General features: G+C 66.8%; 2 protein-coding genes and 2 non-coding genes across 4 annotated transcripts; 2 read left to right on the plus strand and 2 right to left on the minus strand.

Annotated features, from left to right (window-relative positions):
- Positions 1–542: 542 nt before the first annotated feature.
- Positions 543–706, minus strand: LOC128948710 (U1 spliceosomal RNA). The gene has a single exon (XR_008484141.1). It is a non-coding gene; the product is annotated as a U1 spliceosomal RNA (small nuclear RNA).
- Positions 707–4706: 4000 nt separating this feature from the next.
- Positions 4707–4870, plus strand: LOC128948711 (U1 spliceosomal RNA). Its single transcript, XR_008484142.1, has one exon. It is a non-coding gene; the product is annotated as a U1 spliceosomal RNA (small nuclear RNA).
- An 872-nt stretch (positions 4871–5742) lies between these two features.
- Positions 5743–8753, minus strand: ATRAID (all-trans retinoic acid induced differentiation factor). The gene is made up of 7 exons (XM_054293447.1): positions 8673–8753; positions 8074–8204; positions 7734–7805; positions 6742–6813; positions 6510–6631; positions 6286–6386; positions 5743–5911 (listed from the first exon to the last, which is right to left on the minus strand). The coding sequence occupies exons 1-7, from the start codon at positions 8751–8753 to the stop codon at positions 5807–5809; spliced, it is 684 nt and encodes a 227-aa protein (XP_054149422.1). The 3' UTR covers positions 5743–5806.
- Positions 8754–11172: 2419 nt separating this feature from the next.
- On the plus strand, positions 11173–16655 carry SLC5A6 (solute carrier family 5 member 6). The gene is made up of 15 exons (XM_054293428.1): positions 11173–11511; positions 11749–11814; positions 12717–12768; positions 12852–12919; positions 12997–13151; positions 13562–13702; positions 14202–14331; positions 14400–14488; positions 14577–14689; positions 14782–14849; positions 14933–15019; positions 15111–15298; positions 15739–15842; positions 15908–16029; positions 16180–16655. Exons 1-15 carry the CDS (start codon positions 11182–11184, stop codon positions 16327–16329), a joined length of 1863 nt encoding a protein of 620 aa, XP_054149403.1. The 5' UTR covers positions 11173–11181; the 3' UTR covers positions 16330–16655.
- Positions 16656–17178: the final 523 nt, after the last annotated feature.

Below are 17178 nucleotides of genomic sequence, written 5' to 3' on the forward strand. Positions count from 1 at the left end.
GCCCAAGGTCAGCAGAGGCATTCGGAGACATTTCAGGGATGTTTACACCCATGGGTCCACCCATAAAATTACTTGTAAAGACATTTGCACACATCTTTCCTGTCATGACCACGGCCTGCACGAAAGGCAGGAGTTATTCCTCCTGCGCCAGGCATGCCGTAATGAACAATTCCTGCTCAACGAGCACCCTAAAGTGCTGCGGGGCTCCATTTGATTTCTGGGTGTCGCTGCCCAAAGCCGATCCGGACGGAATCTCTGCTGCCATCCGTGCCAGCGATGGGAGCGGGTGCGGGGTGCGCCCTAAAGCCGAGCCGAGCGCAGGCGGGCCGGGAGCGGGGAGCGAGAGAGGCGAGAGGCGAAACAGCGCCCGAGGAGCTGCGGGGTGCTGGGGGCTCGGCACGGACAGGACAGTGACGGGCTGGGACAGGCGGGAGACAGCTTGAGTATTCCAAAAAGCGGCGAAAGGTGAGGCTGCCGAGATCTAAGATATTATGTAACTTTTCTGTAGTTGTTGTATTCGCTCTATCGTTGACCAGGAACACCAGGGGAGAGCGCGAACGCAGTCCCCCACTACCACAAATTATGCAGTCGAGTTTCCCGCATTTGGGGAAATCGCAGGGGTCAGCACACCCGGAGTGCAAGGGATGAGCCTCGCCCTGGGAAAACCACCTGCCTGATCATGGTGTCTCCCCTGCCAGGTAAGTATGCCCGACTCGCCCCGCCGCCCGCCTGCCCCGCCCGCCGCACGCCCGCCCAGCACACGCCCGCCCCGGCCCGGCCCCGGCCCCGCCCGGCCCTGCCGCGCTGCGGCCCGGCCCGCACGGCCCGGCACGGCCCGGCCCGCGCCGAGCCCGCGGACGCGCCGGAACAGCGCGGGCTTGGCGCGGGATCGGGCCCGGCATGCCGCGCGGCAGGACAAATCTACATGGACACGCCCACAACTCCCCACTGCATTGCCTCGCCTTGTGCCCCGCTGCGATTTGCATGGCCACGCCCTCTCCTCAAACCACGGCTTTGGCTGCGCTCTCGTTTTAGCGCCCCTGGCGGCGCGGCGGAGCGGCCGCCGTCCGGGCCCTCTCGAACGGAACCGGACCCGGAACGGAGCCAGATCCCGAACGGATCCAGTCCCCAAACGGCCCTAGACCCGGCACGGGCAGCAGGCGCGGCGCTGTCTCTCTCTGACGGCGCTGTCTCTCTCACACGGCGCTGTCTCTCTCACTTGGCGCTGCTCGCACTCGGTGCCCGCTCTGGGATGGGATCTCCGGGAAGGACACGGGGGGCACAGAGGATGGGCAGTGCCCAGGGGGTGCCCAGGACACGGGAGGGAGCGCCAGGGGAGGAGAAGAGACACGAAAAATGACCAAATCTGTGCCGGGACAGAAATGACCAAATCTGTGCCAGGGGCAGCAATGCCCAAATCTGTGCCAGGACAGGAATGACCAAATCTGTGCCAGGGGCAGCAATGCCCAAATCTGTGCCAGGACAGGAATGACCAAATCTGTGCCAGGGGCAGAAATTACCAAATCTGTGCCAGGGGCAGCAATGCCCAAATCTGTGCCAGGGCAGGAATGACCAAATCTGTGCCAGGGGCAGAAATTACCAAATCTGTGCTGGGGACAGAAATTCCCAAATCTGTGCTAGGGCAACACACAGGCAGAAGGCGAGCCCTGAGCAGGGGCAGTTCCTGGGCTGGCATTGACACCTCCCAAATATCACAGTGGGAGCTGCAGGCAGGACGGGCTGGGCACGGACATGAGGGAAGAGCAGGAGAGGAAGGAGCTGGGCTGGGCCGGAGGGAGCCACAGGCAGCTCCTGTCTCCCTGAACCCTTTGGGGCCGCTCGAGCCGGGAATGGAGCCCTGGATTTTATAGTGGGCACTGGAATATCCTGGTCTGTAGTTGCTGGCTGTGAGGGACCGTGGAGTAACAGGGCATTGGTGTTGTTCCTGCAGCGGGAGGAAATCCTCAGGGCAGGAAATCCTCAGATAAGGAAATCCTCAGGGCAGGAAATCCCTCGGGGCAGGAAATCCTCAGAGAAGGAAATCTCTCGGGGCAGGAAATCCTCAGGGCAGGAAATCCCTCGGACATCCCATGGCATTCAGGACTTGGAACACAAAATGACCCCATCGCTTTCCCCACGTGCCCGAGTGCCCTTTGCCACTGCTGGGGCAGGGTTTGCTGTGCAAAATGCACAATTAACCTTTCCAAAGTAAATGCACAATTAACTTTCCCAAAGTAAATGCACAATTAACTTTCCCAAAGGACTCTGTTTGCACATTCCCCTGGAAATGGATGGAAAGTGCAGCTCTGCCCATTCACCCAGGGAAGTTTTCGGATTTCTCTTTGAGCGAGGTCTCAGGAGCTCCCGGATAACTTATTGCACTTGAGATAGCTCAGCTACCCCGAATGGCATAAAATCAGCAGGATGGCTTCTGAGGTACTGTTGGAAACAGGGAAAGTTTTAATAAAGGGCAAAATAACAAAGCTCTTATAGAGAAAAACCGAGCCAGGGGCAAGAGGCTCTTACTCCTACTAAAACACCCCACAAAAGCAATTATTTCCTTTGTTCTCTTCTTTCTCTAGGGAGTTACTTGAAATTTTTTAGCCTGTGTCTAATTAGATAACCTTAGGTTTGAGGTGCGATCTTAAAGTTCCTGTGAGGTGTCTGTTTACCAAAGTGGGGAGAGAAACTTCTGGGCTTTTTGCCTTTTTAAACAGACACAGAATGATTTAATCCCTCCCTCAACAGAGAGCCCATTCCCACATTTGGGTGCCCTCACAGCTCTGGTTTGGGCTTTGGGGACCCTTTGGCCAAGAAGAAGAAGAAGAAGGAGAAAGGACAGGACATGTCCAGATTCCTCCATCTTGCCCCCTGAACCCCCATTCTAAAACCCCAAAATCTATTTTTCACCCTGTGATAAATTCACTGTCATTCTCCCCAACCTGTCGTGGCTTGTAATCCTCCCTGTGAAGGTTGGTGATTGTTTTTCCAAGGGCTCAATCAAAGGCCCAGGGGTCAGGGGCTCTGTGCCAGGGTCCCTGAGCCCCCCGGGCAGGGTCTGGAGCCCTGCAGAGGGATTCCCTGGGTACCCACAGCCTGGCAGGGTGGAAAGGCTCTTTGGTGCAGTCTGGGGCATTGCCAGCCCCAATTTACCCCCAGTTTACCCCTGGAAAGGCTCTTTGGTGCAGTCTGGGGCATTGCCAGCCCCAATTTACCCCTGGAAAGGCTCTTTGGTGCAGTTTGCGGCACTGCCAGCCCCAATTTACCCCTGGAAAGGCTCTTTGGTGCAGTTTGGGGCACTGCCAGCCCCAATTTACCCCTGGAAAGGCTCTTTGGTGCAGTTTGGGGCACTGCCAGCCCCAATTTACCCCCAATCCCCCCAGGGATGGACGGGGCAGGGCGCGGGAGCTCAGAGCCAGAGCAGCGATGGCCCTGAGGGCACGGTGGGTTTGGCTGTGTAAACAAACCTGGGGCTGCTGGCAGCTAAAACAGCACCGGGGATAAAGGAAACGCTGAGGAGGATTGCGCTCATCGATGGATGGAAAAAGAGATTTGCTTTTATAAATAAAATATTGGGTTTGCTGGTGACAAAAATGCCAATTGCTTGTTTTTAGAATTTTAAAAGTTTAATAGTAATAAAATGGTTATGAAAATAGCAATACAAGTAGAGTAATAATAATTTGGACAATTTGAATTAGGACAATATGAGACAACAAACACAAAGAGTTACGGATGTCCAGGTACCTTTTCTGGGCAGCACAAGCCCGAAAAAGGCCCCACATTAACAGAGGACTAACCCTTAAAAACAATAACCTGTTGCATATTCATACATCTCCTACATGGTGCATAAATTCCATTCAAACACAGGATTCTGTCTGGGCAGTGTCAGCTTCTTCCTCTGAATCCCGACTGCATCTCCAGGGCTGAGTGAGGCAGGAAGTTCGTTTCTCCTGATAATGGAGCAATAAATTCTTTCACTCTGAAAGATTCAGGTGTCCTGTGGCTGCTATCTCGCTGCGAGTCCTTTCTTTTAAAAAAGTATCTTACATAGCATAGTTTCTATTTTAACATTATGTTATAACCTGAAGCTAGATTTAACACACTACTTAAGAGAATCAATACAGCATAACTTTCTACCATAACACATGTAACATTCATTGGTATATTTGCGAAAAGCCAACCATAAACTCCGCATTTTTCGCACCCCGAACGCCGCTGGCCCGGCCGATCGTGCCCGAGGGAGCAGAGAGCCCCGGGAGGAGCGGGCCGAGCGGAGCGGGGGCACCGGGAGGGGCGCGGCAGCACCGGGCAGTGCCGGGGAGAGGGAGCTCCGGCAGCGGGAGAGGCGGCCCGAGCCCCGGCAGCGGCGGGAGCGGAGCGCGGCCCAAACCGGCCCGGCCCGGGGCAGCGGCTCCGCGGCTCTCGGGGCTCCCGGCGGGGCCGGGCCGCAGGGGGCGGGGCCAGCGGGGAGTTGTGGGCGCGTCCATGTAGATTTGTCCTGCCGCGCGGCATGCCGGGCCCGGTCCCGCGCCAAGCCCGCGCTGTCCCGGCGCGTCCGCGGGCTCGGCGCGGGCCGGGCCGTGCCGGGCCGTGCGGGCCGGGCCGCAGCGCGGCAGGGCCGGGCGGGGCCGGGGCCGGGCCGGGGCGGGCGTGTGCTGGGCGGGCGGGCGGCGGGCGGGGCAGGCGGGCGGCGGGGGGGGTCGGGCATACTTACCTGGCAGGGGAGACACCATGATCAGGCAGGTGGTTTTCCCAGGGCGAGGCTCATCCCTTGCACTCCGGGTGTGCTGACCCCTGCGATTTCCCCAAATGCGGGAAACTCGACTGCATAATTTGTGGTAGTGGGGGACTGCGTTCGCGCTCTCCCCTGATCATTACGGTTAACAATAGATTCAACCTATTAATTAATAGTGTGTGTTCCAGCCGCTGAAGTCCTTGCCTTGCTGGCTCTTGGAGCCCATCCAGCTCCCGGTCATCCCCCGTTCCCCACGGCCGTAGCCGGCGCCTCCCGGTGCGGACGCTCCTCCCGCTCCCCCCCCGTTCTGGCCCGAGCCCCGAGCGCGCAGCCAGCGTGGGGAGGATGCTGTCAAACACACGTTCACTCTCCTATGAAAATTTTACAGGTTTCATGAAGGACAATGGGAGACCAGGACCATGGAGCAAAGGTTAATACAGCCAGGGGCATTGTTGCACTCAGCCAAGAGCACCCTCTTATCTCCGGGATACCCCTGAAATACCTTTTAATGACATCAGCCTGTTGCATATTCATAGCCCTTACGCATATACATAAACGAGTTTCCATTTTCCAGGAACTATTTTACATGCCCTCCTTTGATCTGCCTTTCTAGAGCGCGTGTTTCTTGGCTATGCTTTTGGCTCCTTCTTATCTCCTTCAGTCTGGGCTTCGGTCCATGGTGTCCTCAGACGGTGAGTGCCGATGGTTGGCAGATCTGTATCAGGTGTGCTCATCCTGCGTTCATCGGATGTTATCCCATCCCAGCAGGCGTTTTAACACAACCACACTGATGTCAGCTATTGCACTACTATGTCTAAGCTTAATTATTAACAGAAGTAAAAACTATGTCACAAAGTTACTTTAACACTGCCCATACAAACCCATTTTAATATTTGCGGAAAGCCAACATTATAATCTGTATCTACAGCAATGGGAATTTGCACGGTACCCCTCCCGTGGGTTTCACCCCACACCCATTTTCCTGGGAAGGAAGCAGACGGACACACGGCGAGGACCTGCAGCTTTATTGGTGCCCAGAGCCTCCAGCCTGGGCACGGCGCCCTGCCCCGCTCAGGGGCTCTTGGCCTTCCTCCGCTGCGTGCCCCACAGCAGCAGCGACAGCGACACGGTGGCGGTGCCCAGGATTCCTCCGAAGAGAAGCGTCGGGAACGCGCCCTGCCAGGACAGGAGTGAGCACCAGGAGTGGCAGGGCCCAGCCAGGGCCAGGGGCAGTGCCACAGCACCCACCTCACACAGCCAGGGCAGTGCCACAGCACTCACACAGCCAGGGGCAGGGCAGGGGCACAGCACTCACACAGCCAGGGCAGTGCCACAGCACCCACCTCACACTGCCAGGGGCAGGGCAGGGGCACAGCACCCACCTCACATTGCCAGGGGCAGGGCAGGGGCACAGCACCCACCTCACACAGCCAGGGCAGTGCCACAGCACTCACACAGCCAGGGGCAGGGCAGGGGCACAGCACTCACACAGCCAGGGCAGTGCCACAGCACCCACCTCACACTGCCAGGGGCAGGGGCACAGCGCTCACCTCTCGCAGGCACCTGTAGCCATGGAAGGGACCCTCACAGAGGCACTGGACGAGGCCGGGGCCGTCGGGGGCACACACGGAATTTTCAGGACATGGCCAGGCTGGCAGAGCAGAGCAAGGGGTCAGGGCCAATGCCAGGGCCCAGTGCCAGCCCCGCACACCCAGTGCCAGCCCCGCACGCCCAGTGCCAGCCCCACACACCCAGTGCCAGCCCCACACCGCACCGAGCTGCTCAGAGCTGTTGCAGGGGTTCCTCTGTCCCTGGCACAGTCGGCTGCTCCTGTCCACTGTCACGTCCTGCCAGGCGTCACTCCCACCCGGGCACTCCAGCGCTGGTGGTACCATGCTGTGGGCACAGCTCAGTGTGGGCACAGTGCAGCACGGGCACAGCCCAGCACGGGCACAGCTCAGCACGGGCACCGTGGTGCCCCCCAGCCCCGCTCCCCCAGCACTCACAGGCTCTGCAGCTGGGTGAAGCCCCTGAAGGGAGCACTGGGGACGGCTGTCAGCGGGTTCTCAGTCAGGTCCCTGCGAGCACACGGAGCCTCAGTGCCATCCTGTACCACAGTGCCCCTGGCACCGCACCGAACTCAGGCGGTGCCCATGCCCCCAGCACCCCCTGCCCGCCCCAGGCCCTGGGAGTGCAGCCCTGCAGCCCCACAGGGCTCAAAGGTCCCTGCAGAGCTGCTGAGGGAGCGCTTGGTCATTGACCAAATCGCTGATAAGCCGAGGTGTCACGGTGCTTGGTCATTAACAAAAACATTGAGGAGCCGAGGTGTCACGGTGCTTGGTCATTAACAAATACCCTGCCAGCCGAGGTGTCACGGTGCCCTGAGGGACAGCACGGCTCGCTGGGCTCATCTGGACACGGAGCCCTGGGCGTGGCAGCTCCCTGACTGCTGTCTCCCCAGCCCGGGCATAAGGACACCGTGGCACTGCGGCAAAAGCCAAGGCGTGACCATGTGGCTCACCCAACGTGCCAGCACGGGCTCACGGGAATGTCCCACCACCAAACCTGCCCCATGCTCTGTGCTGGGCCCAGGGAATGTCCCACCAAACCTGCCCCAGCCCCTTTGCTGTGGTGGGCCCAGGGAATGTCCCACCAAACCTTCCCAAGCCCTGTGCTGGGCCCAGGGAATGTCCCACCAAACCTTCCCAAGCCCTGTGCTGGGCCCACAGCAATGTCCCACCACCAAACCTGCCCCAACCCCTGGGCTGTGCTGGGCTGGGCCCAGGGAATGTCCCCCCAACCTGCCCCATGCTCTGTGCTGGGCCCAGGGAATGTCCCATCACCAAACCTGCCCCAGCCCCTGTGCTGGGCTGGGCCCACAGCAATGTGCCACCAAACCTCCCCAGCCCCTGTGCTGGGCCCAGGGAATGTCCCACCAAACCTGCCCCATGCTCTGTGCCAGCCCGGCCCAGCTCCTCGCAGGGCAGGAGGAACTCACAGGACGATGGCAGCGGCGGCCTCGGCCAGTCCTGGGGGAACGCTCTGCAGGGAGCAGTTGCTCAGGTCCAGCCTGGGAAGGGGCAGTGCTTGGGGACACGGCAGCAGTGCCTGTCCCCCACAGCTCCCCTGAGGCCCCTGTGACCCCCAGCACCATCTCAGCCCCGCACCACCGCGCAGGATGCCCCACCCGGGCATCGCCCAGCCCCGCCACTGCCCTGGCACCGCTGCGAGCCCCAGACCCATCCCGGCACTCTCCATCCCCCTCCGTGCAGCCCCCGACCCCCCAGCACCCGGATCCCCCCGGCCTGTGCGTCCCCGCCCTCCCCGGGCCCCCGTACCCCAGCAGCCGCCCCGGGGCCGGGCCCCGCTCCCGGCAGCAGCGCCCGTCGCTCTCGGTGTCCGGCCGGGACTCACAGAACCGGGACACGAGGGAGCCGTTCCGCGGCGGCCCCGGGCAGAGCCCGCACACCTGGGGAGGTCCAGGGGACATGGGGAACATCCCCTGGATCGAGGGGGTACGGGCAGCATCCCCGGGTCCAGGGGGCACAGGCACTACCCCCAGGGTCCCGAGCATCCCGCCCCCGGGCGTGACCCGACCCCCGGTACCGGCGCTCCCCGGAGAAGGAGAACCACCCCGGCCTTACAGGGACCCACGGCTTCCCCGACGGCCGGGCACCTCCAAACCAGGCACCTCCAAACCGGGCATCCCCGGCCTCAGGACAGCCCCGACCGGGGACTCACCGACCCTCGGTTCCCCCGGGACCTCCCGAACCGGGCACTCCCTGACCCCGGGGCACCCCTGATCCGCGACACCCTGTGCCCACCGGAGCCCCCCATTACTGACCCCGGGGCACCCCTGATCCGTGACACCCTGTGCCCACCGGAGCCCCCGTTTCCGGCCCTCCCCGGTTTCCGTGGCCCCGCTCCCGGTGCTCACCGCGGCCCCGCGGGCGGCCCGGGGCAGCAGCAGCAGCAGCGGCAGCAGCAGCAGCGGGACCCCGCGCACGGCCCCGCGCATCCCCGCGCACCGGGCACCCCGAGCGGGCGGCGGCGGCTCCGTGCCCGTTCCCCCCCCGCCGGCACGGCCCGGGCGCCCTCTGGAACCGAGCCAGGCGCCGGCAGCGCGGGCACCGGGGCGCGGTGACCGCCCGGGGGCGGGGATGGGGCCGGGATGGGGATGGGGACCGGGAGCGGAGCGGAGCCCCGCGGGCCCGCGGCGATGCCGTCAGCGGCGGCGGAAGCGGCGGCGGGAGCGGCCCCGCCTGCCCCGGCGTCATCCCGGCGCGCCCCGGCTGCGGCGGCACATGTGGACAGTGCTGCCGCCGCCGGTGAGTGTCGCACCGGGGCCGCCGGGACAAGGTCACCGCCGCCTCCCGCCACCGGCACCGGGCGCTCTACGGGCGGCGGGGACCGGGGCTCCCGGGATGGGGACGGGGAGGAGAACCCCGGGATGGGGACACCGGGGATGGAGAGAGGAGCCCCGGGTTGGGAGCGCTGGAGGCGAGGAGCGGACCTCCCGGCTGCGGCCACCGGGCACACCGGAGAGGGGGAGCACAGCCCCGGGATGGGGACAGCGGGGACGGGGAGCGGAGCCCCGTGTTAGGGACACCGCGGACACCGGGGACACCGGGAAGGGCGAGGAGAGCCCCAGAGAGCCCCGGGATGAGGGCCCCGGGGACAGCGCAGGTGGCACGGGGTGACAGGGAGGCTGTGATGGAGCGTGGGGAGCGGGGCAGGCGGGCTGGGCACGGCAGGGACAGGGCAGCGGGCTCACCCTGGGGACACCCTGGGGACACCCTGGGGCCGGGAGAGCCTGGGCTGGCACTGCTGCGTTTGTGGGGCACGCTCTGGGTGAGGGGCAGCAGGGCTGGGGGTCACCACGGACGGGGTGTGGGGACACCGGGGCTGCGGGCGGCACCGAGGGCTCTGTGGGGCACCGGAGCCTTGGGCTGGGCCGTGCCGTGCCCTCCCGCCCGTGTTTGGTCTGCGCGGGGAACGCGGGGAGCGACCTTGGACCCCGGCCATGCGCTGCCGCACGCGGCGCCGGTCCCGGTCAGGGACAGCCGGGGCTGGGGCGGCACAGGCGCTGCCCTCTCACCCCATTCCCCGCCCTGGCACTGCTGGCGCTCGGAGCCCCGTGCCAGCGCTGTGCCAGCGCCGTGCCAGCGCCGCTGCCCCCGGCCCCGTGGGGCGGGCAGGCCCGGGCAGGCTGTGCCAGGGCTGCCGGGAGGGGCTCAGCCTAATCCCACCAAGCGTTCCCCAGGCGAGCATTCCTGCGGGGATCACCGTGGCACACGGTGGGCACCGTGCCACTCGCTGGCTGCCGCCCCCGCTCCAGACTTGTCCTCCGTGTGCCCCCGAGGCTGCCCTGCTGGGACAGAGGGTCCCCTCAGCCTGCACCCCCCCCCGGGGCAGGACAGGGGGTATCCCGCCACAGCCCTGTGGCACCTGCTGCTCCCAGGTGCCCTCTGGGTGCCCTCTCGGTGCGGGGGCAGGCAGGGACAGCAGTGCCCGGCCGTCCCCTCCTGTTCCTCAGGAGCCAGGCCGGGATCAGAGCAGCTCTGGGGGCTGGATCCCTGTCAGAGGGCTCAGGGTGGATGCTCAGGTGTCTGCCCCACCTGGCTGCTGCCCTGAGGCTGCCAGCTGCCCCCTGTCCGTCTGTCCGTGCCAGCCGCCCCCTGTCTGTCTGTGCCAGCCGCCCCCTGTCCGTCTGTCTGTCCGTGCCAGCCGTCCCCTGTCCGTCTGTCCGTGCCAGCCGCCCCCTGTCCGTCTGTCCATGCCAGCCGCCCCCTGTCCGTCTGTCCGTGCCAGCCGCCCCCTGCCCGTCGCTCTGTGCCGGGGCAGCTCTGCCGGGGCCCTGCTGGAGCGGTCGGGCTGGGTTCCTGGGCTGCCGGTGGGACCGGTGCTGCCGGCTTTGGCGGGGCCGTGCAGGGCTCGGTGGTGGGGCCGGGCTGGGTTTGGCTCGCTGGGAGCGGCGCTGCGGGCTCCGGGCCGTTCGGCTCCGGGGGTGGTCCTGTTGCCTTTGGCTCGCTGGCACCGGGGCCGTCCCGCACCGTAGGCGGCCGTGCTGGGCTTGGCGCGTTCCGCCGGGACCGGCGGTGCCGGTGCTGCGGGGGTCCGGGTGGGACTGTTTGTGCAGCCATTGTCTCGGCGCTCTTTGAAGGCTCTCCAGTTTCCTTCGGCGGGGCAGGTGGGGTGGCCCGGGGGGACGAGCCCGGCCCAGAGGGAGGAGGAGGAGGAGGAGGAAGAGGGACGGGCGTTTTCCCCGCTCCGGCTCCCTGGGGCTCAGCAGAGCGAGCCAAGCTCCCGCAGCCCTGACACGGCGCTCCCGCAGCTGGCAGCGCCGCGCCGGTGCCGCTCGGGACGCGCTGCGGGCTCCGGGGCGCCCATGCGGCCGGCGGGACGGCGGCGGGACACGGCGGGGACGCGGCGGGGACGCGCTCGGCATGGAGTTCACGGCCATCGACTACAGCATCTTCGCGCTGCTCCTCGTGCTCTCCTCCGCCATCGGGCTCTTCTACGCGCTGAGCGGCGACCGGCAGCGCACGGTGCAGGAGTTCCTGCTGGCCAACCGTGACATGGGCTGCCTGCCCGTGGCCCTGTCCCTGCTCGCCTCCTTCCAGTCGGCCGTGGCCATCCTGGGCGTGCCCGCCGAGATCTTTCGCTTCGGCACCGAGTACTGGTTCCTGGGCTGCTCCTACCTGCTGGGGCTGCTCATCCCCGCGCACATCTTCATCCCCGTCTTCTACCGCCTGCGCATCACCAGCACCTACGAGGTGGGGAGGGACACGGGAGGGCACGGGGGACACAGGGGGGACACGGGAGGGGACGGGGGGGACATGGGAGGGCACAGGGGGGACACAGGGGGGACACGGGAGGGGACGAGGGGGACATGGGAGGGCACGGGGGACACAGGGGGGACACGGGAGGGCACAGGGGGGACACAGGGAGGGCAGGTGACACGGGAGCACAGAGCACTCTGCAGTCAGGTGCCCTGACCTCTCTCCTGGCAGTACCTGGAGCTGCGTTTCAACAAGACCGTGCGGATGTTCGGCACCATCACCTTCATCTTCCAGATGGTGAGTGGGGCCGGGGCCGTGGGGCTGCAGGGTTTGGGGAGCTGGCTGTGGGGCTGGGGCCGTGGGGCTGCAGGGTCTGGGGAGCTGGCTGTGGGGCTGGCCGTGGGGCCGGGGCCGTGGGGCTGCAGGGTTTGGGGAGCTGGCTGTGGGGCTGGGGCCGTGGGGCTGCAGGGTCTGGGGAGCTGGCTGTGGGGCTGGCCGTGGGGCCGGGGCCGTGGGGCTGCAGGGTCTGGGGAGCTGGCTGTGGGGCTGGCCGTGGGGCTGCAGGGTCTGGGGAGCTGGCTGTGGGGCTGGGGCCGTGGGGCTGCAGGGTCTGGGGAGCTGGCTGTGGGGCTGGCCGTGGGGCCGGGGCCGTGGGGCTGCAGGGTTTGGGGAGCTGGCTGTGGGGCTGGGGCCGTGGGGCTGCAGGGTTTGGGGAGCTGGCTGTGGGGCTGGGGCCGTGGGGCTGCAGGGTCTGGGGAGCTGGCTGTGGGGCTGGCCGTGGGGCCGGGGCCGTGGGGCTGCAGGGTTTGGGGAGCTGGCTGTGGGGCTGGCCGTGGGGCCGGGGCCGTGGGGCTGCAGGGTCTGGGGAGCTGGCTGTGAGGCTGGCCGTGGAGCCGGGGCCGCGGGGCTGCAGGGTCTGGGGAGCTGGCTGTGGGGCTGGCTGTGGGGCCGGGGCCGTGGGGCTGCAGGGTTTGGGGAGCTGGCTGTGGGGCTGGGGCTGTGGGGCTGCAGGGTTTGGGGAGCTGGCTGTGGGGCTGGGGCTGTGGGGCTGCAGGTTTTGGGGAGCTGGCTGTGGGGCTGGCCGTGGGGCCGGGGCCGTGGGGCTGCAGGGTTTGGGGAGCTGGCTGTGGGGCTGGGGCCGTGGGGCTGCAGGGTCTGGGGCACTGGGCACAGCTCAGCACTGCTCTCCCTCCCCACAGGTCATCTACATGGGAGTGGTGCTCTACGCTCCTGCCCTGGCCCTCAATGCAGGTAGGACGGGGACAGGTGTGGGGCCGTGCCAGGGGGTGCTGCCCCTCACCCCTCACCCCAGTAATGTCCTCTGCCACCTCCAGTGACGGGCTTTGACCTCTGGAGCGCCGTGCTGACCATGGGGCTGGTCTGCACCCTCTACACCACACTGGTGAGTCCCTGCTCCCTGTGCCGTGCCGTGTCAGGTGAGCACTGCACCCCGTGCCGACGGCTCCTGTGTCCCCACAGGGTGGCCTCAAGGCCGTCATCTGGACAGACGTGTTCCAGACGCTGGTGATGCTGGCGGGGCAGGTGGCCGTCATCGTGGTGGGCGCCTGGCGGGTGGGGGGCATGGCCCGAGTGTGGCACGTGGCCGAGCAGCACGGCAAGATCGCCGGCATCGAGTGAGCCATCCCCGGGACCCTGGGCTGCTCTGGGACACCTGGGCTGCTCTGGGAGCCCTGGGCTGCTCTGGGGACACCTGGGGCACCTGGGCTGGGGAGAGGGACCCTGGCTCCTGGGAGCCCTGTGCTGCCATGGGGACACCTGGGCTGGTCTGGGACCCCTGGACTGCTCTGGGGACACCTGGGACCCCTGGGCTGGGGGAAACCAACCGCCTGCCCTGCTCTGGGACACCTGGGGCAGCTGGGCTGGCTAGAGGGACCCTCTGTGCTGGTCTGGGACACCTGGGACAGCTGGGCAGGGGAATGGGACCCTGCAGTGCTGGTGTCGCCCACCCCTGTTACCCTCTTTCCCCTGGGGTATGGGGAGGCAGTGAGGACCCTCAGCATGACCCCCCCGGTGCTCCCCACAGCCTCGACCCCAACCCCCTGGAGCGGCACACCTTCTGGTCGCTGTCCGTGGGCGGGATCTTCATGATGCTGTCGCTGTACGGGGTGAACCAGGCGCAGGTGCAGCGCTACCTGTGTGCCCGCAGCGAGCGCGAGGCCAAGCTGTGAGTGAGTGGGGCTGGGTGTGAGTGGGTCTGGGTGTGAGTGGGTCTGGGTGTGAGTGGGGCTGGGCTGTGAGTGGGGCTGGGTGTGAGTGGGTCTGGGTGTGAGTGGGGCTGGGCTGTGAGTGGGGCTGTGCCGGGCTGTGAGTGGGGCTGGGTGTGAGTGGGGCTGGGTGTCAGTGGGGCTGAGCTGGGCCAGGCTGTGAGTGGGGCTGGGCTGAGAGTGGGGCTGTGCTGGGCTGGGCCAAGCTGTGAGTGAGTGGGGCTGGGTGTGAGTGGGGCTGAGCTGGGCCAGGCTGTGAGTAGGGCTGGGCTGGGCTGGGCTGGGCTGGGCTGGGCTGTCAGTGGGGCTGGGCTGAGCTGAGCGTGAGGCTGGGCCGAGCTGTGAGTGGGGCTGGGCTGTGAGTGGGGCTGGGCGGAGCTGTCAGTGGGGCTGGGCCGGGCTCCCCCAGCCGGGATGGGCCCCACCAGTGCCCTGTCTGACGGCCCCACGGCCCCGCAGCTCCTGCTACGCCGTGTTCCCCTGCCAGCAGATCGTGCTGTGCCTCAGCTGCCTCACGGGCCTCGTCATGTTCGTGTACGACCTGGAGCACCCGCTGGCTCCCGGCCATCGCCCTGCCTCCTCTGACCAGGTGGGCTGAGCGCCCCTCGCGCGTCCCCCGCTGCCCCGAGCCCTGCCCTGACCTCCCCTCTGCCACAGCTGGTGCTGTTCTTCGTCATGGACGTGCTGCGGGACCTGCCGGGGCTGCCCGGGCTCTTTGTGGCCTGCCTGTTCAGCGGTGCCCTCAGGTGAGTGCCGGCCCTGGGCAGGGCTGAGCTGTGCTCAGGGGTGCTCAGGGGTCCCGGCCGAGCCCACTCTGCTCCCTGTCCCCCCCAGCACCATCTCCTCCGCCTTCAACTCGCTGGCCACGGTGACCATGGAGGACCTGGTGCGGCCGCACCTGCCCGGGCTCTCGGAGTCGCGGGCCACGCTGCTCTCCAAGCTGCTGGGTGAGCGATGGGGGGTGCCCGGGGGGCAGCCGCGGGGCTGGCGTGCTGGGGGAGTCCCCAGCACTGCCCTGACAGCCCCCTCCCCTCCCCAGCTCTCGGCTATGGGCTGCTCTGCCTGGGCATGGCGTACGTGTCCTCCATGCTGGGACCCGTGCTGCAGGTAGGCACGGGCTGTGGCACCCCAGAGGGGTGAGGGACCCCCGGGGTCCCCAGGGCACGGTGCTGAGGGCCATGTCCCCACAGGCAGCCATCAGCATCTTCGGCATGGTGGGGGGCCCGCTCCTGGGGCTCTTCTGCCTGGGCATGTTCTTCCCCTGCGCCAACCCCACCGTGAGTATCCCCCCCGGCCAGCCTCCCCGGCCCCGCGTGCCCGCGTGGGGAGCTGTGGGGCTCCCCATGCCCTGCTCTGTCCCTGTCACAGGGAGCCGTGGTGGGGCTGCTGGCCGGGCTGGCCATGGCCTTCTGGGTGGGCATCGGCAGCTTCCTGCAGAGCACGGCGCGGGCCGCCGCGGTGCCCCCGGCCAACGGCACGGCGCTGCCCACCGTGGGCAACCTCAGCACTGTGCTGGCCTCCACGCTGCTGCCCCCCACCTCAGCACCGCCCCCGAGGTGAGTGCTGGGTGTGCGGGGTGTGTGGGGTGTGTGCAGGGTCTCCGATGGGTGTGCAGGGTGTGGGGTGGGTGTGCAGGGTGTGTGCAGGGTGTGTGGGGTGTGGGGTGGGTGTGCAGGGTGGGTGTACAGGATATGTAGGATGTGCGCAGGGTCTCAGATGGGTGTGCAGGGTCTCAGGTGGGTGTTGCAGGGTCTCAGGTGGGTGTGAGGTGTGTTGCTGGGTGTGCAGGGTCTCAGGTGGGTGTGCAGGGTGTGGGGTGGGTGTGCAGGGTCTCAGGTGGGTGTTGCAGGGTCTCAGGTGGGTGTGCAGGGTCTCAGATGGGTGTGCAGGGTCTCAGGTGGGTGTGAGGTGGGTTGCTGGGTGTGCAGGGTGTGTAGGGTGTGTGCAGGGTCTCAGGGGGCTGCTCCACCCCTCCTGCTCACACCGTGTCCCACAGCCCCACGGGGCTGCAGCGTTTCTACAGCCTGTCCTACATGTGGTACAGCGCCCACAACTCCACCACCGTCATCGTGGTGGGGGTGCTGGTCAGCCTGCTCACCGGTGAGTGCGGGGGGCTGGGGGGCTGCCCCGGCGCCCCCGCCCCACTCACGGCCCTGCACCCCCAGGCCCCACGCCGGCCGCGGCCCTGGACCCCCGCACCATCTCCCCCGTGCTGCCCTGGCTGCTCTGCTGCCTGCCCCCCAAAGTCCGCCACTGGCTTTGCTGCGGGGCGGCCGACCCTGCCCAGGTGAGGGACAGACCCCCCCCAGAACCCCGGGGGAAGGGGGGACATGGGGGTACCTTGTGCTCCGCTGTGCCCCCTGCCCCTGTGCCTCCCTGTGTCCCCCATGCCCCCTCTGCCCCTGCTGCCCCCCTGTGCCCCCCTGTGTCCCCACAGGCCCCCGGCCATGGGGACAGCTCGGAGAAGAGCCACGGGGTGCCCAACGGGCTGTCCGCCCCCGGCCCCGAGCCGCAAGGAGACGAGGGACAGGGCTACGTGCGCAGCGCCGCCGCCCCGCTCTACGCCGTGCAGGAAACCTCCTTCTGACAGCCCGGCACGGGGGTCCTGGCGCCCCCTGCCCTCCGGGGCGTCCTCGCACAGCCGGGGGTCCTGGCACCTCCTCGGAGCACCGCCTCGGACGTGCCCGCGGTGCCGAGGAACGGCGGGACGGGGCCGGGCAGCCCCGCCCGGGGCTCTGGGACCACGGCCGGGGGGCGGAGCGGTGCCCCCCGCCCTGTGCAGGCCGGGACGTTGTGTGGTGCCCCCGGGCCAGCCGCGTGCCTTACACACCGCTCCGGGGCCGGGGCTGTGTGCCCTCGAGCCCTGGCACCTGTCTTTGTGTTCGGTGTTCCCCAATAAATGGTTCTGGGGCACAGGCGTTGTGGGGTGCCGAGGAACAGCCCGACGCTGCCGTGTCCCCAAACACGGGGGGATCCCACCGTCCCCCACAGGAGCCCCGTTTTTACAGTCACTGGGGTCCCCATGGGGCCACAGCACGGGGGTATCCCCAGGTTTGGGGGTCCCACTGCGCCCCAGGAGCCGCCATTTCCCCCGGCACCGGGCTGTCCCCGCTGTCCCCCCGGGATCTCCCGGTCCGTGTCCCCACACCAGCACGTTGCTGTCCCCGCTGTCCCCCCGGTCGCTGTCCCCCCAGCCCCAGGCTGTCCCCGCTGTCCCCCCTGTCCGTGTCCCCCCCAGTCCCGGGCTGTCCCCGCTGTCCCCCCGGGATCCCCCGGTCCCTGTCCCCCCCAGCCCCGGGCTGTCCCCGCTGTCCCTCTGGGATCCCCCGGTCCGTGTCCCCCCATGTAGCATCGGGCTGTTCCCGCTGTCCCCCCGGGATCCCCCGGTCCCTGTCCCCTCCAGCCCCGCTGGCCCCGCCCCACGTGCCCAAATGGC

The sequence above is a fragment of the Melozone crissalis genome, unplaced genomic scaffold (assembly GCF_028551555.1).
Source record: "Melozone crissalis strain CALT ecotype California unplaced genomic scaffold, PUWL_Pcris_2 ptg000150l_1, whole genome shotgun sequence".
Classification (NCBI taxonomy): Eukaryota; Metazoa; Chordata; class Aves; order Passeriformes; family Passerellidae; genus Melozone; species Melozone crissalis.

What these genes read in the sequence shown, in the direction of transcription:
- ATRAID (XM_054293447.1), bottom strand. Translation starts at nt 8,753, where the DNA reads ATGCGCGGGGCCGTGCGCGGGGTCCCGCTGCTGCTGCTGCCGCTGCTG. An exon ending in GGGCCGCCCGCGGGGCCGCG is followed by an intron (nt 8,205 to 8,672) that starts GTGAGCACCGGG and finishes GGACCTCCCCAG; the next exon opens with GTGTGCGGGCTCTGCCCGGG. An exon ending in GCCGCCGCTGCCATCGTCCT is followed by an intron (nt 6,814 to 7,733) that starts GTGAGTTCCTCC and finishes GTGTGCTCGCAG; the next exon opens with GGACCTGACTGAGAACCCGC.
- SLC5A6 (XM_054293428.1), top strand. Translation starts at nt 11,182, where the DNA reads ATGGAGTTCACGGCCATCGACTACAGCATCTTCGCGCTGCTCCTCGTG. An exon ending in TGCCCTGGCCCTCAATGCAG is followed by an intron (nt 12,769 to 12,851) that starts GTAGGACGGGGA and finishes TGCCACCTCCAG; the next exon opens with TGACGGGCTTTGACCTCTGG. An exon ending in CTGTTCAGCGGTGCCCTCAG is followed by an intron (nt 14,489 to 14,576) that starts GTGAGTGCCGGC and finishes TGTCCCCCCCAG; the next exon opens with CACCATCTCCTCCGCCTTCA.